Here is a 17,136-nt window from a genome sequence, read left to right on the forward strand (position 1 = left end):
GAGGGTCAAAACCTGAGAAAAAGGGGGAATGGAGGCAATGCTGGATGTATCTCTGCCTCCCAAATAGAGGGGTGGCTCGGGTGAGTCTAAACCCTCTCCCATCTAGTCCCTGAGCCCTGAGAGGCAGGCCAGGTCTCACCCACCTCCCGTCTGAAACTCCAGCTCTCTGTAATTCTTCAAGAAGCAAAGGGCTATTGCTTATTAACTGGTGCCTTTATTCCCAGCACAGGGAGGTAGAGACAGGTGGATCTTTGTCTACACAGTGAGATCCTATCTTTAAGAAATAAAGAAAACAGAAAAGAAAGAAGGGAGGGAGGGAGGGAGGAAAAAACCTTGGGCTACACCCTCCAGTGCTAGGACCTGAGGTTGAAGACTATTAGCAGGCCTCACAGCAAGGAAGTAACCAGGGAGACTGCTCAGCCTGAGATAAGAGCTTGGGGAGAAAGCAGCTCTGTGGGAGGCCCAGGCCCAGCCACTCACCCGGCATAGTGGAGGCTGCAGAAGTGCTGGGCCGTGCTACAGTCGCTGCGTAAGACGGAGGTAAGGAAGGGCTGAGGTCGTTCTCTTTGTTCTCATCTGTTGTTCCTGAGCTGAGCAAACTATTTGCAGCAATTAAAGAGGAAGAATAGAAGTCAGCACATCTCCAGAACACGTGGACCAGGGCGAGGTGGCTCGCGCTTTGCTATTTGAGGGTAAATTACAGACCTGCCAGGACACTGTAAGATCAGCATGTACCCAAGTAGGTCAGCCATGCGCACCTTCAACATGATCCATCACTTATACCCAAAGCCCCGCCCTCTGCTGTCTGGTGTATTCAGGCCAGACACGCCCACAAGGTCTTGGGTGAGGTGCCCTGGCAGCTCATGGTATCCAGTCCACCACTTCCACCACTGGTCAGCCTGTACATGTCACAGAATCTTAAGGACTTTGAGATCTGACCCTGTGAACATTTTTAACTATCCACTGTGTTCTTAAGGGCTGTGCCAGGGGGCCATCACATTTGTGGCATTGTGTTAAGCGCCTGGGCACCGTCTCAAAGGGGCCAGACAGCAAGGGGGGGGCACCTGACAGACAAGGGGCTGAGGCAGAGCTTGCTAGGGGACTTGACACAGACGGTCAGGAGGGAGCAAGAGCAGCAAGAACCCTGGAGTGGGTCACTGTCCCCACACAGAGACAGCTCTGCACACCTGTTCCTGGACAGCTGTTTGGCAATTAGAATCTTCACCTGTGGGTTTTGATTAAGACGCATTCCCCTCCATCCTGAGGGTCCAAATTGTAGATGTAAAGGTGTCCATCGGAGGAGGCCACTAGCAGCCTAGGCAGTTTCTGGATCCTAGGAGACAAGTGATGGATTGCTACAGATGTGGTATCAGCTGGCAAGGCTTCACTCCCCCATTTCTGTCTCTGGCATCCTTAGCTCGGTGGCCCAGACTTGGGTCTTCTGGACAGGACTTTACATTCCTACCTGATCATCTACTTTTAGGGTTATTTCTGGGTTTTGTTGTGGGATGGGACAAAAGTATTGTATGTAGACAATAGCACCCGTGGAAGGCTACTGGCTGCTTATTGGTGTCCCTAGATGGAATGTGGTCTCTATATTGTATGTGTCTCTGACTTCAGCAGTGATGGGAAAGGGAACACCGTTTAGGTTTATAAGCCTGTGTGGTTTACATGTATGCCGGTGAGCATGCATGCAGAGGGTGACCTGAGTTGTAGTTTCTCAGGTTCTGTCCCCTTCTCTTGAGACAGAGTTTCTTACTGGTCTGGAGCTCCCTGTTTAGGCCAGAGAACCCCAGGGACCCACCTGCCTCCACTGTCCTGCACTGGGGTGACAAGCACGGGCTTCACACCCAACCTTTTCATGTGGGCTCTGGGGCTCAAACGACTGTCCCTTTGCTTCCGTGGCAAGCATTTTACTGACTGAGTTATCTTCCTAGCCCCTACATTATGCTTTTTATTGTCTTTTGAGGCAGGATTCTGATATGCATTCTGGGCTGGCACTGTATTCGCAAAGCCCCTGGCTAGGCCTCCTGAGTCCTGGGATTACAGATGTGCATCTCCAAGCCCAGCTCATGGATTTTGTTTGTTTGTTTTTGATTTTTTTTTTAAAGAAATGCCTCTAAGCTTATTAAATTAAGACACCTGTCAGCCTCATAGGCTATCAGGCTAGAACTCCATTACTGTATCTTTCATAAACAGCCACCTCCTGAGGATCCACATTAAAACCAGCAGACAGATTCTGCTCGCCTTCCCTTGGCGTTCTTTTGTTTTTGTCTATTTCTGTTTATGTGCATATGTGTGTGCCTACTTGTCTGTATGTGCACCACATACATGCAGTGCATGCAGAGGCCAGGGGAGGCCGTCAGACAACCCCCTCCCCCAACTGGAGTTTTAGGCAGCTGTGAGCATCAGATATGTGTGCTGGGAGCTGAATTCTGCAAGAGCAGTAAGGGCTCGTAACCACGGAGCCGTCTTCCCAGCCTGTCTTTTCTCTTTTCATACATTTAGGCACATGGCATTCTGGGAAAGACACATCTGTGAGTTTGGTGTCACTGTACGTACGTGGACAGCGTACAGATGTTCTTCTGCCCAGAGAAGTTCAGGCGTCCTGTGGCGAAAGCCCTGTCCTGGTTCATCATGTCCGACACCTGGGCGGGGAGGTAGTTGGTAGCTGCCATGAACATCTTTCCCATGTAGCCACTCCAGGTGGAAGGCTCTTCTGGGCGGCTAGGGGAGGCAATGCAGAGGCAAGGGTGGGCCTGGGCTGTGGCACAGGCACCTTGCCAGCGATTGCTGCAGCCCAGCCTTGACCTCACAGGCAGACGCTGTGCCTAAGCACAATGTTCTGGCCACTGAGACATACTATCCCAGCAGTAACTAAAGAGCATCGGGCCAGCATGTCCTTTAGAAGAACCACTGTAATACTGTTAAGAGGCTCCCCGTACTACTGCTTTCTTACAAGAGAATTTCTGACGAGTGGTCGGATTATTGGATTTCAAACAGAGGGCAAGGGTAGAGATTCAGATGGAAAAGACAGGAGGACCTTGTAACCGAATGGGTTCTGAGAAGAACAGACAGATATCTGTGAAGGCTTCCCGGGCCAGACTGAGTAGGAAGCAAGCATCCAGGGCAAGACATTTGGGGTGGTGTCTCAATATGGCTCTGGAGCCATGTGCTACCCAGCATCCACAATGCTGGTGCACCATGGGAATCTGGGAGGTACCCTGCGCTCACTTGAACTTCATCTCAAGGCCTCCAGGGAGGTCCATGAATGAGCAACATTGCTGACTTTGTGTTCCATAACCACTGGGGACTGGTGCCACCAGGTGTGTTTTGGGAGCACCTGCTCTGCGGCCACTTGCCTGCGGGACCTGATCCTGATGGGGACACACAGTCCATTTTACACTGTGACCAAATGGGCATGTGGTCTTCAGACTAACTGTCTGGGTCCTGATATCCTTGATGGAAAGGGGCACTTTTAGACACCCCTGCACTGATGGCCCTAGAGCCTTGTGCTCAGTTATGGTATATCAAGAGCACAAAGACTTTACATTTCAGGTCTGGACACAGTGCAGATGTCCAGAAAGCAAAGCAACCTGAGTGGCTATGTACACATGGTCCAGATGGGAGCCACAGAGGACCACAGAAAAGAGGGAGGAGGATGAGGGTCCTCTGCATCTTGTTTTCTGGTTCCTCATTTGGAATGTAGGAACAACGACCGAGCCCTCCTACGGGCTTCCTGGGGGGACTAAAGCAGGCAGCCAAGCATGTGAGACATGCGTGGTTTCTTTAATGATAGTGTCTCTGAGGTTGATGGGTTGAGGGGGTTGTGGGGTGGTGGCTGCTGGTCTCTGCAGGTAAGGGGGAGCTGAGATTTTATTTTCAAGGGGAAAAGAGAATAAAGGATTTGTAGGGATATATTGTTTATGACCTGATAAAGCCACTGATCTAATAAAGCCACTGAAGGTCAGATGAGCAAAGCAGCAAGCCATTAGAGAGTTTTCACTCTACCAATGCTCAGCCCAAAGGGTCGACCCACTGAACCTTAGATTACATCTCCAGACTGAACTGCTTTCCACCTAGACTGCTCTCTGAGACTGCACTGAGCTCCTTATATACTCTCTAGTGCTGGGATTAAAAGTGTGAGCCCTGTTTCTCTTTTAGACTGATTCACTCTCATGTAGCTGTGGGTGGCCTTGGACTCCCAGAGATCCATCTGCCTCTGTCTCCTGAGTCCCGGGCTTACAGTTGTGTGCCACTACAGCCTGGCTTCCGATCTCCAGTGGCTTTATTAGATCATAAACAGTATATCATGACAAAGGAGTCTGAGAAGGAGGAACAATGTTTAAAGGAGCATTTCCAGAAGATTGGTCCAGCAAGAAGATGCAGATGGGCAGCTGCTGTATGGAGGTTCCCTCTGTACTGAAACATTCTCCCCAGGAGGGATGGGAGAGCATGAGACTCTGGGGTGTGGTGTGAATAAACCCTCACCTTAGGGAAGGCAGAAACTTGCAAGATTTTTGAAGGCCTTACAAAGCACTAACCAATTGTTAGGGAAGAGGCTTTGACAGGCCCCGTTGCCCCAAGGAGATCTCTCTGGGGATGCCACTGTGTGAATCATCACTAGTTTGGTGGCTTTTTCACAGTGTAGCCGCATTTGATCATCTCTGCTCCTGTAATTCCTCACCCATACTCCTGTTAGCATCCCCAACACGAACTCACTGGCTCATGAAGTTGGATTGCAGTTGTTACTTTGGTTGCCATGGTTTCTCTTTCCAGAGGTAAGTGTACGTGTGTGTACGTGTGTGTGTGTGGGGGGGTTGTATACGTCTGCATGTTTACTATCTCACACCACATCTGGTTAAAGAGAGAGTTGGGAAGAGTGAGGCTACATAGAATTGTAATGAAAGATATGGACAAGGGCAGCAGCCAGTGAGGCAGGGCAGAGATAAAAATGGAAGCCATGCTGCTCCAGGCATAGCCACACCTCACAGACAAGTTGAGAACTCAAGATTCTGCCCCTGGCCACTGCTGGCCACTCACATACAGTGGAGCTGGGAAATGGCAAATGGCCGGTGAGTTTCCTAGCTTAAGCATTGATGACTGATGGGGGCGGGGCTCGGGAGGGAGGACCGGCTCTGCAGCACTGATGATTGACAGGGGGTGGAACTTGGGAGGCTAGGCTCCAGCCCCTCAGGGGGTGAAAGGCTTGTGAGAGCCATGCTGTCACCACAGGCAGAAACTTCAGAAGCCACTGAAGACTTGGAGACTGTTAAGCAGAGTCTAGAAAGCAGATATGAGGAAAGTGTGCAGAATAAGAATCTTAGTTATAACTGTGAAAACATGGCCCCTCTGGACTCATGTTTTGAAGGTGGCAGCACCGTTAGGAGGTGAGGACAGGGGTGGGTCCCTGAAGGTCACATCTGTAGGTCACAGGGGGTGGGTCCCTGAAGGTCACATCTGTCCCACGTCTGCAAAGCTGAGAGAGCCACAGCCACATGCTCCTTCCGTGTCCTAAACCCTCCCCCACCACGGTGGATTGGAATCCTTCGAAATGGTGAGACAAAACAAGCCTTCCCTCTCGCCGTACTTTCTGGAAGGTATGATGGCCTCAGAGATGAGACGGGAACTAATACAAAGAATGTCAGGTTTTCCCTCAGAGGGAACATGCTTACCAACATTCCTGGCTGGTGGCACCTTGGACACTAAGTATGCTATCATTCCACTCGCTAACACAGCCACACCAGCTTAAGCATGCTGGTGTCAGGCATTCCACGAAATACTTTCATTTCGATCAACCACAGACCTCCTGAATCCCCACATCAAGCTTAAGGTGCATACACAATGACTATGCTTGTCTTACAGGTTAGGAAAGTGAGATTCGGAGAGACCAAACAAGCTTCCCAGAGTCTCACAGCTCAAAAGGGGCCGAGTTGAGATGTAAACTCAGGATCATAGACCCAGATTTTTTGCTTTTGTGCAGGACACCCAGAAACGTTTTGCGAGCACACACTCGACCACAATGACAACAGTAAGGCCAAGTTCAAAAAATGAAGCTCCAGGCTGGACGTTGGTGACACATGTCCCTAATCCCAGCACTCGGGAGGCAGAGATCTCTGAGTTGGAGGCCAGCCTGGTCTACAGAGCGAGTGCCAGGGTAGGCTCCGAAGCTACACAGAGAAAACCTGTCTCGAAAAACAAAACCAACCAACCAAACAAACAAACAAACAAAAGGTGAAGCTCCAATGCCTGCAGGCTAACCAGGTTGTGTCCTGTGCCTTCGGTTCGGTAGGCATTCTGGGTAGCACTTGCCTGTCAGTCAAGTGGTCCAGTTTGAAGATGTGCACGGTCTCCGTGTTGCTGGAGGCACACAGGAACTGTGAGTCCATGCTGAACACTAGAGAGCTGATTGTCACATACCTAGAGACAGCAACACACAGGCCAATAAGCCAGAAGAACAGCGAGGGTCGTCTCCCCACAGTTCTAAGAACAGCTATACAAGGAAATGGAGGAAAGGAAAATGTGACTTGAAGAGGCTTAAAATGCCTCCAACATTAAGCTATTCATATTTAAAAAGCAACGTGGGAGAGATTCAGGGAGAGCCATGCATGGTCTTGGGCCTGGCTCTTTCTCCCAGCCAGTGGTTGGGAGACCTGCTTTCTTAGCATGTGATATTTCCCAGCTGCTCTCAACAGATCCAGCTACAGAAGCCACAGCCAAAAAGGTCCAAGTCACTGACATCTGATGTGGCCCTTTATTTTCCACTTGTCTCCGGGTTGTGATTTGCTGGCTCTCTGCTTTGCCCCATGCTGGCCTCCACGGGCATAGAAAAGACCCTGACTAGGGAACTCTGCATTAAGTCTGCTTTGACTTGTGGTTTTAGAGCACTCCCAGTGTAGCCCTGAATCAGTTACCTGGAAAACACCTTAACCTCTAGGAGAGGAGGCCCCGGAGCCTGCCTCCATCCTCTCCCTAGATGGCTGCCAGGAAGGATCTAAAACCCGGGGCTGACACTGAGCACAGACCTTTTCATTCCTCGACGAAACTCATAGAGTTTTTGCCCGTCAGGTACCGAGAACACGCGGATGACTGTGCCCTGGAAGAGAAAGCGAGGGGGCTTTTCCCAACCACAAATGCTTCACACAGACATGTCCCTTCCTGGGGCACCTTGCTTCACCAGTTTAGAACAACTGTCCCTGAGGAGGGAACACAAAGCAATGGGCACAGGGGCATTTTTATCTGGATGTGTGCCAAATAAGAACTCTTGGGACATGTGTCAAATACTGTCTTCCCCTTCCCATCCTGACCCATGTGCACGTGCGCGTATGTGTAGTCACAAACTCTTCCGATTTTCTGGATTACTCTGTCTCTGCTTATCAAAACACACCTGCTTTGCATGGCATTTGAAACATAACTCGGTCACTTTCACTATTGATCCTGGCCAACAGAGTCTAATCTCTCTTCCCATCTACGGACAACAGGTGCGTGTAACATCTCTCCTTATCTGGGGACAACAGGGACATGCATTTCTCAATAAGACCACACGTTTTTGTGCAACGTGGCTTGCATCTTGTGTAATGTCACTGACTGGTGTGACAAATTCATTGACAGGCCACAGCAGGTGGGCCCAGATGGTCTCACTCCGAAACCAATTCTAAGCAAGCCGGTCAGTCTACATCACCGTGACTGTCCCAGCAGCAATCTGGGCATCCTGCAAACCCTCAGACGGGAGGAGAAGCGGGAGAACACTTACTTTCTCAGATGCACTTGCTAGTTTGGAGCCCGAGGAGTCGAAGGTGATGGCGGCCAGAGTCCCCTCGTGGGCAGCGATGGTGCACACTGTTTTCTGTTGGTGTAGGGGAGAAATGGAGAAGAGGGTGAAGAGGGAAGAGGGATCCCCGTCCCCTGCCCTCTGCCTTGTCTCCCTGCCCCACTGGGCCGCTTGCATATAAGCCAAAAGCTGTCTTCTGTGGAGCTCTGCTATTGCATTCTCTCCTCTGACCCCTCTCAGTTTTGGTGACCAATGAGTTTGAAATGGGCTGCTTACAGGGGCATGGACAGCTTAGCAGTAGCTACACCACTAAAGAAAATGCCTACCCCCACCCCAGCAAATTGACAGCCTATGTAAAGCTGGCTCTCATGAACCTTCCCTTCCATGACAGAGTGTGGGACAGGCTCAGTCTAGTGCAGGTGTCAGGGTGGCTGCTGAGAGCTTGAGGATGCGACAGCCACGTCGTGCCCAGGAGGCAGCATTCTACAGCAAGCCACCTTTCTTCCAGGCCTTATATCCTTCCTGTCTCATCTTCTGTGACATTCCCTGAGCTGTGTGTGTGGAGTGGGGTGTCTCATGTCTGTTCCTTCCCCTGCCTTTGGGAAGGTGGATGGCCAGCTGTGTGCCTGATAGAGAGCCAGGCTGTTAGGGGCTCTTTGTGCTTGCTCCTTCTGGGGTTTCCCGGAGTGCCCCTGCCCTGCTCTGTGATGCTCTACGAAGCTGCAGGGAGTAGAGGGCAGGGAATCCTGGCTGTGAGCGGTCTCGCCAATTTCATTTCGGGCAGGTGCTCTGCCTTATCCTGGCGCCTGCCTTGCAGCGGTGTTGGCTGATAAAGACTTTAAGCTTCAGCACAAGTATCATTTGTTTTCCTTTGCCCAACTTCTGTGGCCAGCCAACTCCCCCACACAGCTCACCCCACTGCAACAGAGACTCCTTATCTTAGTCTGTTCACCAGCTGGTCAGGGCAGGCAGGCCGGTGCACCAGGGACCTCGGTGAACTTACCAGGGAGTTTCCATCATAGAGAACAATCTCGCCTGTAGTCTGGCTTCCAGGATAGGCCAGGTAGGAGTTGGAATGGTTGATAGAGAGGGCACACAGACCTGGCAAAGAACAAACAGGATGAAGAGAAAAGAGCTAGGCTAGAAAGGGCACCTGAAAACCATGTGTCTGGAGTGCCACCTGCTGGCGAGGGGAGGGACATCTTTGAGTATGTCTAGATTAATCGCAGGTTTCTTAAATTGCACATTGTCACCCACACACACAGGGAGTCATGTAACTGAATAGGCGGTTACAAAAAGTTGGCAACAGTATAACCTTTCTGAATGCACAACAGGCGAAGATTAATTTGAAGTGAAGCACGTAAAGGACCCGAGGTGACTCTGCACCAGATAGGGTTGCATCTTACTGTCACAGTAGCCTTGGTTCTGAAATACAGCATGCACACACTTTCCCAAGCATGCTATATCACACCACACAGCACCAGCACACACAGGCGCTGTGCACTCTGGCTCAGTACCATATGCCATGAACGGCAAGGTTTTCACTGTACACAAACTTTCCTGCTTTTACAGAAAAATAACAGTTAACAGGAAATGGAAGCGTTTAATATTTTCCCACAGTCCTCATAACGTCAGTATCAGATTGGTATACCCTGATGTTGTCTTGTGCTAGAACTGTTGATTTTAGAAATTGCTGTCTGGGCTGCTGATTTGATTTTTTTTTTTTTAAGTGGTTAATGTGGGATTTGGACAAAACTTACAAAATGGTCCTAAGCATACTTCTGCTGTTTTGTATTACATACTTATATGAAGTAGTGTGTTTGGCACTAACAATTATAACATAAAATTACTGATGAATTCTGGAAAACATTTAAGATGACCTGTCCTGCAGTATCACCTGCTCAACCAAGATTTAACTACTCATGTGAAAAGAAACGAGCTGTCCATGTCAAACTTATATTATCTGCAAATGTTTGGTATGAATATATATATATATTTAGGGTCACATAAAAATTTCTTGGGCCACTCTGGCTGTGGTGCACACTGCTTAATCCCAGCACTCGGGAGGCAGCGGCAGGTAGATCTTTGTGAGTTCGAGGCCAGCCTGGATTCCAGGATAGCCAGGGCTGTTACACAGAGAAAACCTATCTCAAAAAACCAAAAAAGAATAACAACAACAACAAAAACCCTAAACCAAAACAAACAAGCAAACAAAAACTTCTTGGGCCCAAGATGGGTTGCTCCTGGGAAAAGTTTTAGAAATCCTGTTCTGGTCAAAAGATTTGACTCAAGGAAATTTGCAGACTTCCCAACTTAACCCTGACAGTGACCCCGCTACTACTCAGCAATCAGACCTCAGAATATGGAGAACATTCCTTCCCCACATTGAAACCTCGTCGCTACCTCTCTCCTGGTCTCATTACCCTCTAGAACTCTGAGAATGCACTCACAATTGGAACAGGGTGTCCCAGTGGCAGAGGTCAGAGTGCTTTAGCCTCTTCTGAGAGTGATTAAATACAGTTAGCTGGGAACTTCAAGATGGACGCCAGGAGAGGCCAATGACCTCGTTTCTCAGCAAGGCATCTGCTCTGATATGTAAGGAGAGCAGAGCCTGCTGGGTCAGAGGTTCACTAGAGGTCTGCATCTTGGTTGGGGTATGTTGGATGTAAAATGCAACATCCTCTGGAAATGTAGGAAGCTAATCGGATCCCTGAAGTGACAGCCATCTTTATTACAGGGCAGTTCTGGGGAGGGGTTGTCCCTGAGCGTTTAACCAGAAGTTCTTCACAACCAAATCTGAGATTAATGGTCATACGTGGTGGGAAGAGACCAGCATTCCCGGACAGGATCTTCAAGAACATTAAACAAGAGACATCTCTTTAATAAATGAATAAAAATAATGCTGGCTTTGTTGTAAACTGACATATTTAGTGGGTTCTTCTGAAAAGCGTTTGTAAAACTTTAGATCAAGTTAAAAGGCTCCTTACCTATCCTATGTAGGGTAGGATATGAGAGAGAGGGAAAAAATCATGACTTCAAAGAAATAAAATCAATGTCCACACAAGACTTACTGATGACGTAACACACACTGGTTGCAGGATTCAGAGAAATCAAGTTAGAACTGAGCTGGAAACTTCCTCTTGGCTTTTATAGTGCCAGAAGGTACTATGCAGGCCTCTGAAGGATAGAAGTCACCAACAGTATTACCCAGTGGGAAACCCTTTTGTTGTAATACCAACCTAGCAGACAAGATGTGTCCATCAGTGCAATGGTGGTACAAAGGTTATGGGGGTGGTCAACCGCTTTGGATTGAATTTGATGCCTACTCTACCAGAGGGAATTGATGCCTGGTACTGTAAACTTGGTCAAAAAACAAACAAAAACAACATAGTTCAGGAGGTCATAGGTCCTAGAGGGAATGTTCTAGTGTGTAATGTAGTCTTGCTGAATGGACCTGTTGTCGAACTGCTTTCTAAATTTTTATGTTTATACACATAAATTAGTACTGCCTTCAACCTCAGCCAAAAGCATCTCTCTGCTGTTATCAACAGACAAGGCAGACTCATAAGTGGTCCAAGTGCTGAGAATAAGCAGCTGCTGAGTACATAGCCCAAACGGGTCATCTGTAATAACACTCTTCTACTCTAAGGCTCAGAGAACGTCACAGAAGAAGGGGCAGAAGGAATGTAAGAGGCAGAAGATGGGGAGGAGCCCTGTAAAATGCTGTCTGCTGGACATCACCATTGTACTTAACTCATCACAGCTGAGGTGACCTGTACAAGACTCACACAAGATCAAGTCAACAAGTCAACAGTGTCAGCCAACATTCCCATAGGCCGCACAGTAGGTAACAAGAAAAAAAAAAAAAAAAAAAAAAAAAAAAAAAAAGCAAGGAAAGGATGTGAAGAAGGGATTGAGAGGTGAAACTACCAAAGAATGATGATGATGAGATGATGATGATGATGATGATATTCTATTTTTTTTAAAGGTGGAAACAACCCATGTGAATCAATTGATGGATGGATAGATAGGGTATGCCAAGGAATGAAGCATGATACATGCTACAATATAGATAAGTCTTGAGAGCAGGAAGTGTCAGAAGCCGGTCACAGAAGACCACATGCATGGTCAGCACAGGTAAATCTATGGTGGCAGAAAGTAGATCAGGGGCTACTTGTTGCTAGGGGAATATAAGGGGATATGTAAGAGGCATAGGATGTCTTTGGGAGAAGGGTGATGAGAATGCTCTAAAATTAAATGTAGGGTGGTGAGATGACTCCATGGGTCAGGGTGCTTGCTGGCAAGCCTGACAACCAGAGTTAGATCCTGGGGCCCACAGAGCAGAGGAAGAGGAGCGACTCTGACCTCCACATGTATGTACAAAAGTAAAATGCACATGAGCAAACATAATAAAACATTTAAAATACTTAGTCATAAAATTGTGACAATGGATATACCTTTCTGTGAACACACTAAAGTCTATTAAATTATGCACTTCATGAGTGCATGCTTGCGCAAGTATGTGTGTGTGTGTGTGCACGCATGTATGTGTGCGTGCCATGTGTGTGCAGGTACCTGAGGAAGCCAACAGAGGGCATTGGAGTCTCTGGAGCTGGAGTTATGGACAGCTGTTAAGTAGCCAGAAGAGGGGGTTGGGAACCAAACTCGGGGTCCTTTGAAAGAACAGCAAGCGCTCTTAAAAACTGAATCATCTCTCCAGCCACAAACCATGCACTTTAAATGGATTCTACGATGTGTGGATTATATATCAATACAGCTTTTGGGGGGAGTGGTAGCAATCATTTTTATCAATGTGTGTTAATTATCCAGTGATTATGACCATCTCATGTAAACACGTAACATTTTAATTATCCCCATCTTGCTATTGCTATCTTTACTCTTCCCTCTTTCTCTTTTCTATTTATCCTCCTTCCCCTCCCTGCTCTGGAAGTACAGAATTTCAGGAAGCTTTGGGTGACAGGGACAGACTGAAGGTACAGTTCCCCAGGCACTTGTCCTGTACCATTGGTTCTTTTAGGTCTGTTTTCCATCTGAAATGAAGAGGGCTCCCACGATGGCGGGCGGACTCTAAGGGGACGGGCCTTCACTTACCTACTCTCCCCTCCTCAGGACCTATGGAGAGCATCCTTGTGGCTGAGTGAGCCAGGAGGTCTGAAGCAGAAGCCTTGGCCAAACATAGTTGTCTTTTGGAATTTTAGGTCAAGATATATATATCTCAGGGAGGAGGAAAGACTTGAACACTTTAAGCTAACTTTGAAGGCTCTGTAACACCCAGTGTAGAATTAGATGACATTGGATTCTAACAACAACAACAAAAAGGACAAAGGATGATGGCAAGGACAGGTGTCCTGTGACAGTTACCCCTTATTAGACAGCCTTGTTTCCAGGCTTGCAGCTCTGCTACCTCATACCACTTCAGAGAGGCATCCTGAACAGACCTGCGCAGACTTTGAAGCGCCCCAGCCATTTCACGGGAGTTCCTTCTGTTTCCCCCATCTAAGTCTCAGAGCCCCACCCTGAGTGGCAAAGCCCAGAAAATATAGAGAAAAGAGAAGGGTGGGTGTAGAAAGCCAATTTTGAAACTTGGGGTTTTCTCTCCTTTCAACATTTAAACATGTAGTCTTTGAGCCGTTTTCCTACATAGGCATGGGGGTTTTGAAGCTTTTATATTTATTTATTGGGTGCAGGGCAGACACGAATGTGCCATGCTTCGCTTTTGCATGTGGAAGTCGGGAGACAACAAGTAGGGAATCGGTTCTCTCTTTCTATGACGTGGGGTCCCAAGATTCAGCTCAGGTCATCAGGCTTAGCAGCAAGTGGCTTTACCAGCTAAGTCACCTCATTGGCACAGGCATGGGGTTTTAATGCGGCCCCTGGCCTTGTTTTATAATTGGTGCATATTTTTCATAAATAGCTGCTATTTCACCAAGAATTTTTGCTTACAATTCTCCCACATCTGAAAAGACAAGCCTGTTACTAACTCAAGAACCAACTGTTCTGTATGGCTGGAATTTTAAGAAAGTCCTTCGATCGTTGTCCTTCTGACCAGTGAAACTGGTTTACAGACCGTGGTTGATTAGTGCCTCAGAGGGCACTGTCCAGGGCACAGAGGATGCATCTCAGGGCTACGTGTGAATGTAGCATGTACGAGGCTCTGGGTTCCAGCCTCAGCACCATTTACTCGAGATGCTTCCCAATTTCCGGCAAGAAAAAGTCAAGAGGTTCACTGAGTGTGGTGTGGTGTGGTGATGCTCAACTGGCAGCCCAGCCCTTGGGAGGCTAAGGCAGGACGGCTGCCAGTTTGAAGCTAGCCTGGGTGCACAAGACCTTGTCTCAAAAGAACCAGAAGAAAAGGAAAAAGAAAAGGGAGGAAGAGAGAACTGGCCCACCATGGACGTACTGCCAGCACTTTTGCAACCCTGGCGGTAGGGGGTTGTTTATATCCCCACTATTTCCATCTGCAGAAGGGCAATGGGCTGGGCAATGACCCTCGGCTCTCTTCTATAAACACACTGACATGTTATCCAGAACATTCCCCCTGTCTGTCAGAGGCAGGCAGTCTGTGACCCTCTGCCTCATCCGGCTGGTCTATGACTGGCAGGGCTTTCGTGGACATTTCCACCCTTCCCTGCTCAGGGCACAGACTGCTGGTTGGTGGGCAGTTAACTCTCAGCTCAGGCTGGCTGAGCTCTTTAAAGGAAACAGCCTGCAGTCTTTGGCACAAACAGGGAGAGGAGGAAGGACATTTACAGTCATCTTAGACACTGAGCACCAAACAAGAAGGGACACCTTAGAGCCAACTGACCCTCAGCCACAAGACGGAAACATCCAGAACATGGGTGGTAGAGCCGGTTTACAAGGCATGGTGTTTTCCTTGTGTACTCAGGAAGGATTTCTAAAGTCAAGAGGCAGTGTTTCCATAAACAAACATGACAAAGAATGCGTGCAAGGCGGCTCTGGGCATCAGAGGAGTCGTGGTCTTCACAGTACAGAGGCCTCTTGAACCTTGCTGAGAGACGGTGATGTGCTCACCTGGATGGGGCTTCCCTTTGGGATGAAGGGGGACTGGAGAGTGAGAATGGACCTTGGCTTATCCACATGTGATGTGAGTCCTCCCTCCACCACATGAAGCTCCACAAGCCAGGAACCATCACTCCGGTTCATCGCCATGAAAAGGCAATTCAGAGGTAGCAGTGATAGGAACTGAGAATTTGGGATTTGAGACTATTTGACGCTATTGCTCTAAAAGGACATTGGCATTAAAATGGATGAGCTGTGACTAACTTGCCTGTCTTTTAGATGAATTAATCAACACATCCCTGGATCCTGTTGTAATGTTTATTGGAGACCAAGACGATGCTTTTCATGTTTTTCTGTAGTTGGACAGGGAGCAAGGAGCAGGCTCTCGACTATGTAGCTCTCAGCTATGCTGGAACACTCTATATGGCTCAGACTAGCCTCCAACTCATGGGTAATCCTTCTGCTTCAGCCTTCTGAAAGCAGAATTACAGGTGTGCATCACCACTCCTGGCTTTAACTTTTCTTGAGGTAAAAGTGTTTTGGTTTTTGCAGAGGTGGGGATGCACACCTCTGATCCCAGCATTCAGGAGGCAGAGGCTGGAGGATTGAGGGTTTGAGGCTAGCCTGTACTACACAGTAAGACCCCGTCTCAGGGAACAAACAAAGCAAGACTTAATCCCTTTCATTAATGGTACAAATAGCTTCTTGCTTTTAATTTATTTTTTCCCCTTGCTTTTATCTCACTGCAGAAATTAGGTAAACCAATGAGTTTTCTTGGGTGTTGAGACACAAATATAGTCATACATTGCAAACCCATATCCCAGTCAAGGATAGACCATATGCACAATAGTATTCACCATACAGCCCGAGTTCACTAGGCTACACAGTCAAGGTTTGCACAAGGGTACTGTGAGGTTTGCCCAATGATGAAATCACCTATGACAGTTCCTGGAACTCGTTCTATCATTATGGGTCATATGAGTGCATATTGGATTAAAGCTAGGAGTAAGAAGGGAGTTGTTTCCTTTACCCTATGCTAGGGCATGTCTCCATGCTGAGGCTGCTCTGACATGCAGCCGGAACAGCCAAGGAAGAGATAGATGAGTGAGAGGCAGGAAATGGGCTAACTGCACCCCAGGTGCGCTGTCTTTAGAGAGATGTCAGTCATAGCTTCCTACATGCTGATCGTCTCTTCCCAAATCCAGCCAAGCAGAGCTCAGGCCCCTTCCTCTAGGGACTCTACTCAGATTCCGGCATTTCTTATGCCCATCGTGAGAGAACGACTTCTCTGGCATTGTCCACAGCCCACAGCGAGGGCATTTTACCCCTGCTACAGGCTGCTAGGGACTCTGTCTTCCACTGCCCCACAACAGCTGGGCTCTTGGTTCCTAGTAAAAAGAGAGTTTGTCTGTCCTTGTTGGGGCTTACTGGTGCTGGGCACACAGAAACTTTACGATAAATGCTCTCCTAGACTGGCTCAACCCTTCTTCCTAGAATAGTAAACTTACCCTTCCTGGTTGTTTGAATGTTTGGCCCATAAGGAGTGGCGCTATTAGAAGGTGTGGCCTTGCCGGAGTGGGTGTGGCTTTGCTGGAGGAAGCGAGCCACTGCTGAGCTGGACCTTGGGGTCTCAAGCCATGCCCAGCGTGACAGTTCACACTGTTGCCTGTGGATCAAGATTAAGATGCAGAACTCTGAGCTCCTTCTGCAGAGCTCTGATTGCCTGTGTGCTGCTGTGATTTCTCTCCACGATGATAATGGACTAAATCTCTGAAACTGTAAGCTAGCCTCAAGGAGATGTTTTCCTTTATAAGAGTTGCCGTGGTCATGGTTTCTCTAGAACACTGACTAAGACACTGGTGAATGTGCTTCAAAGTCATTAACTCGTGGAACTTTATGCTTTTCTTTCTTCATCTTCTGAGGATGCACACATGGTCTTGGGCAGCCAAACACTGCACCATTCCCGCCTCTCTCAGAGCTGTCTAGTGGCCTTAACATCTTCTTCAAAAATTAGTTTTACTTTTTTATGATATGACTATTTTGCCTGCATATGTGTGTACCACATATGTGGCTGGTGCCCCAGGAAGTCAGAAGAAGGTATTGGATACTCTGGACCTGAAGTTATGTGGAGGGTTGTGAGCGACCAGGTGTGGTGTTGGGAACTGACCGTGGGTCCTCTGGAAAGACAGTGAGTTCTAGCCAGTGAGCCACCTCTCCAGCCCCGGCCTCAGCATCGTAGAGGGGACAGGAGGAGTTTGGTGCTAGTGAATGTGCAACAGGCACGTGTGAGATCCTGCATTTAACCATGCACATGCACACACACA

The 17,136-nt window shown here is 48.2% G+C and overlaps 1 protein-coding gene across 1 annotated transcript in view; it reads right to left on the reverse strand.

Moving 5' to 3' along the window:
* Wipi1 (WD repeat domain, phosphoinositide interacting 1) overlaps window positions 1-17,136 on the reverse strand; it is a 36,508-nt gene that overhangs the window by 3,528 nt on the left and 15,844 nt on the right. The window contains exons 5-11 of the mRNA XM_051179666.1: window positions 8,775-8,872; window positions 7,754-7,846; window positions 7,026-7,096; window positions 6,313-6,420; window positions 2,563-2,727; window positions 1,226-1,333; window positions 481-599 (exon numbers count right to left, since the gene is read on the reverse strand). Coding sequence (XP_051035623.1) covers window positions 481-599; window positions 1,226-1,333; window positions 2,563-2,727; window positions 6,313-6,420; window positions 7,026-7,096; window positions 7,754-7,846; window positions 8,775-8,872 — 762 coding nt within the window. The remainder of the gene's footprint in view (window positions 1-480; window positions 600-1,225; window positions 1,334-2,562; window positions 2,728-6,312; window positions 6,421-7,025; window positions 7,097-7,753; window positions 7,847-8,774; window positions 8,873-17,136) is intronic.

This window comes from Phodopus roborovskii, unplaced genomic scaffold (genome assembly GCF_943737965.1).
Source record: "Phodopus roborovskii unplaced genomic scaffold, PHOROB, whole genome shotgun sequence".
Lineage (NCBI taxonomy): Eukaryota > Metazoa > Chordata > Mammalia > Rodentia > Cricetidae > Phodopus > Phodopus roborovskii.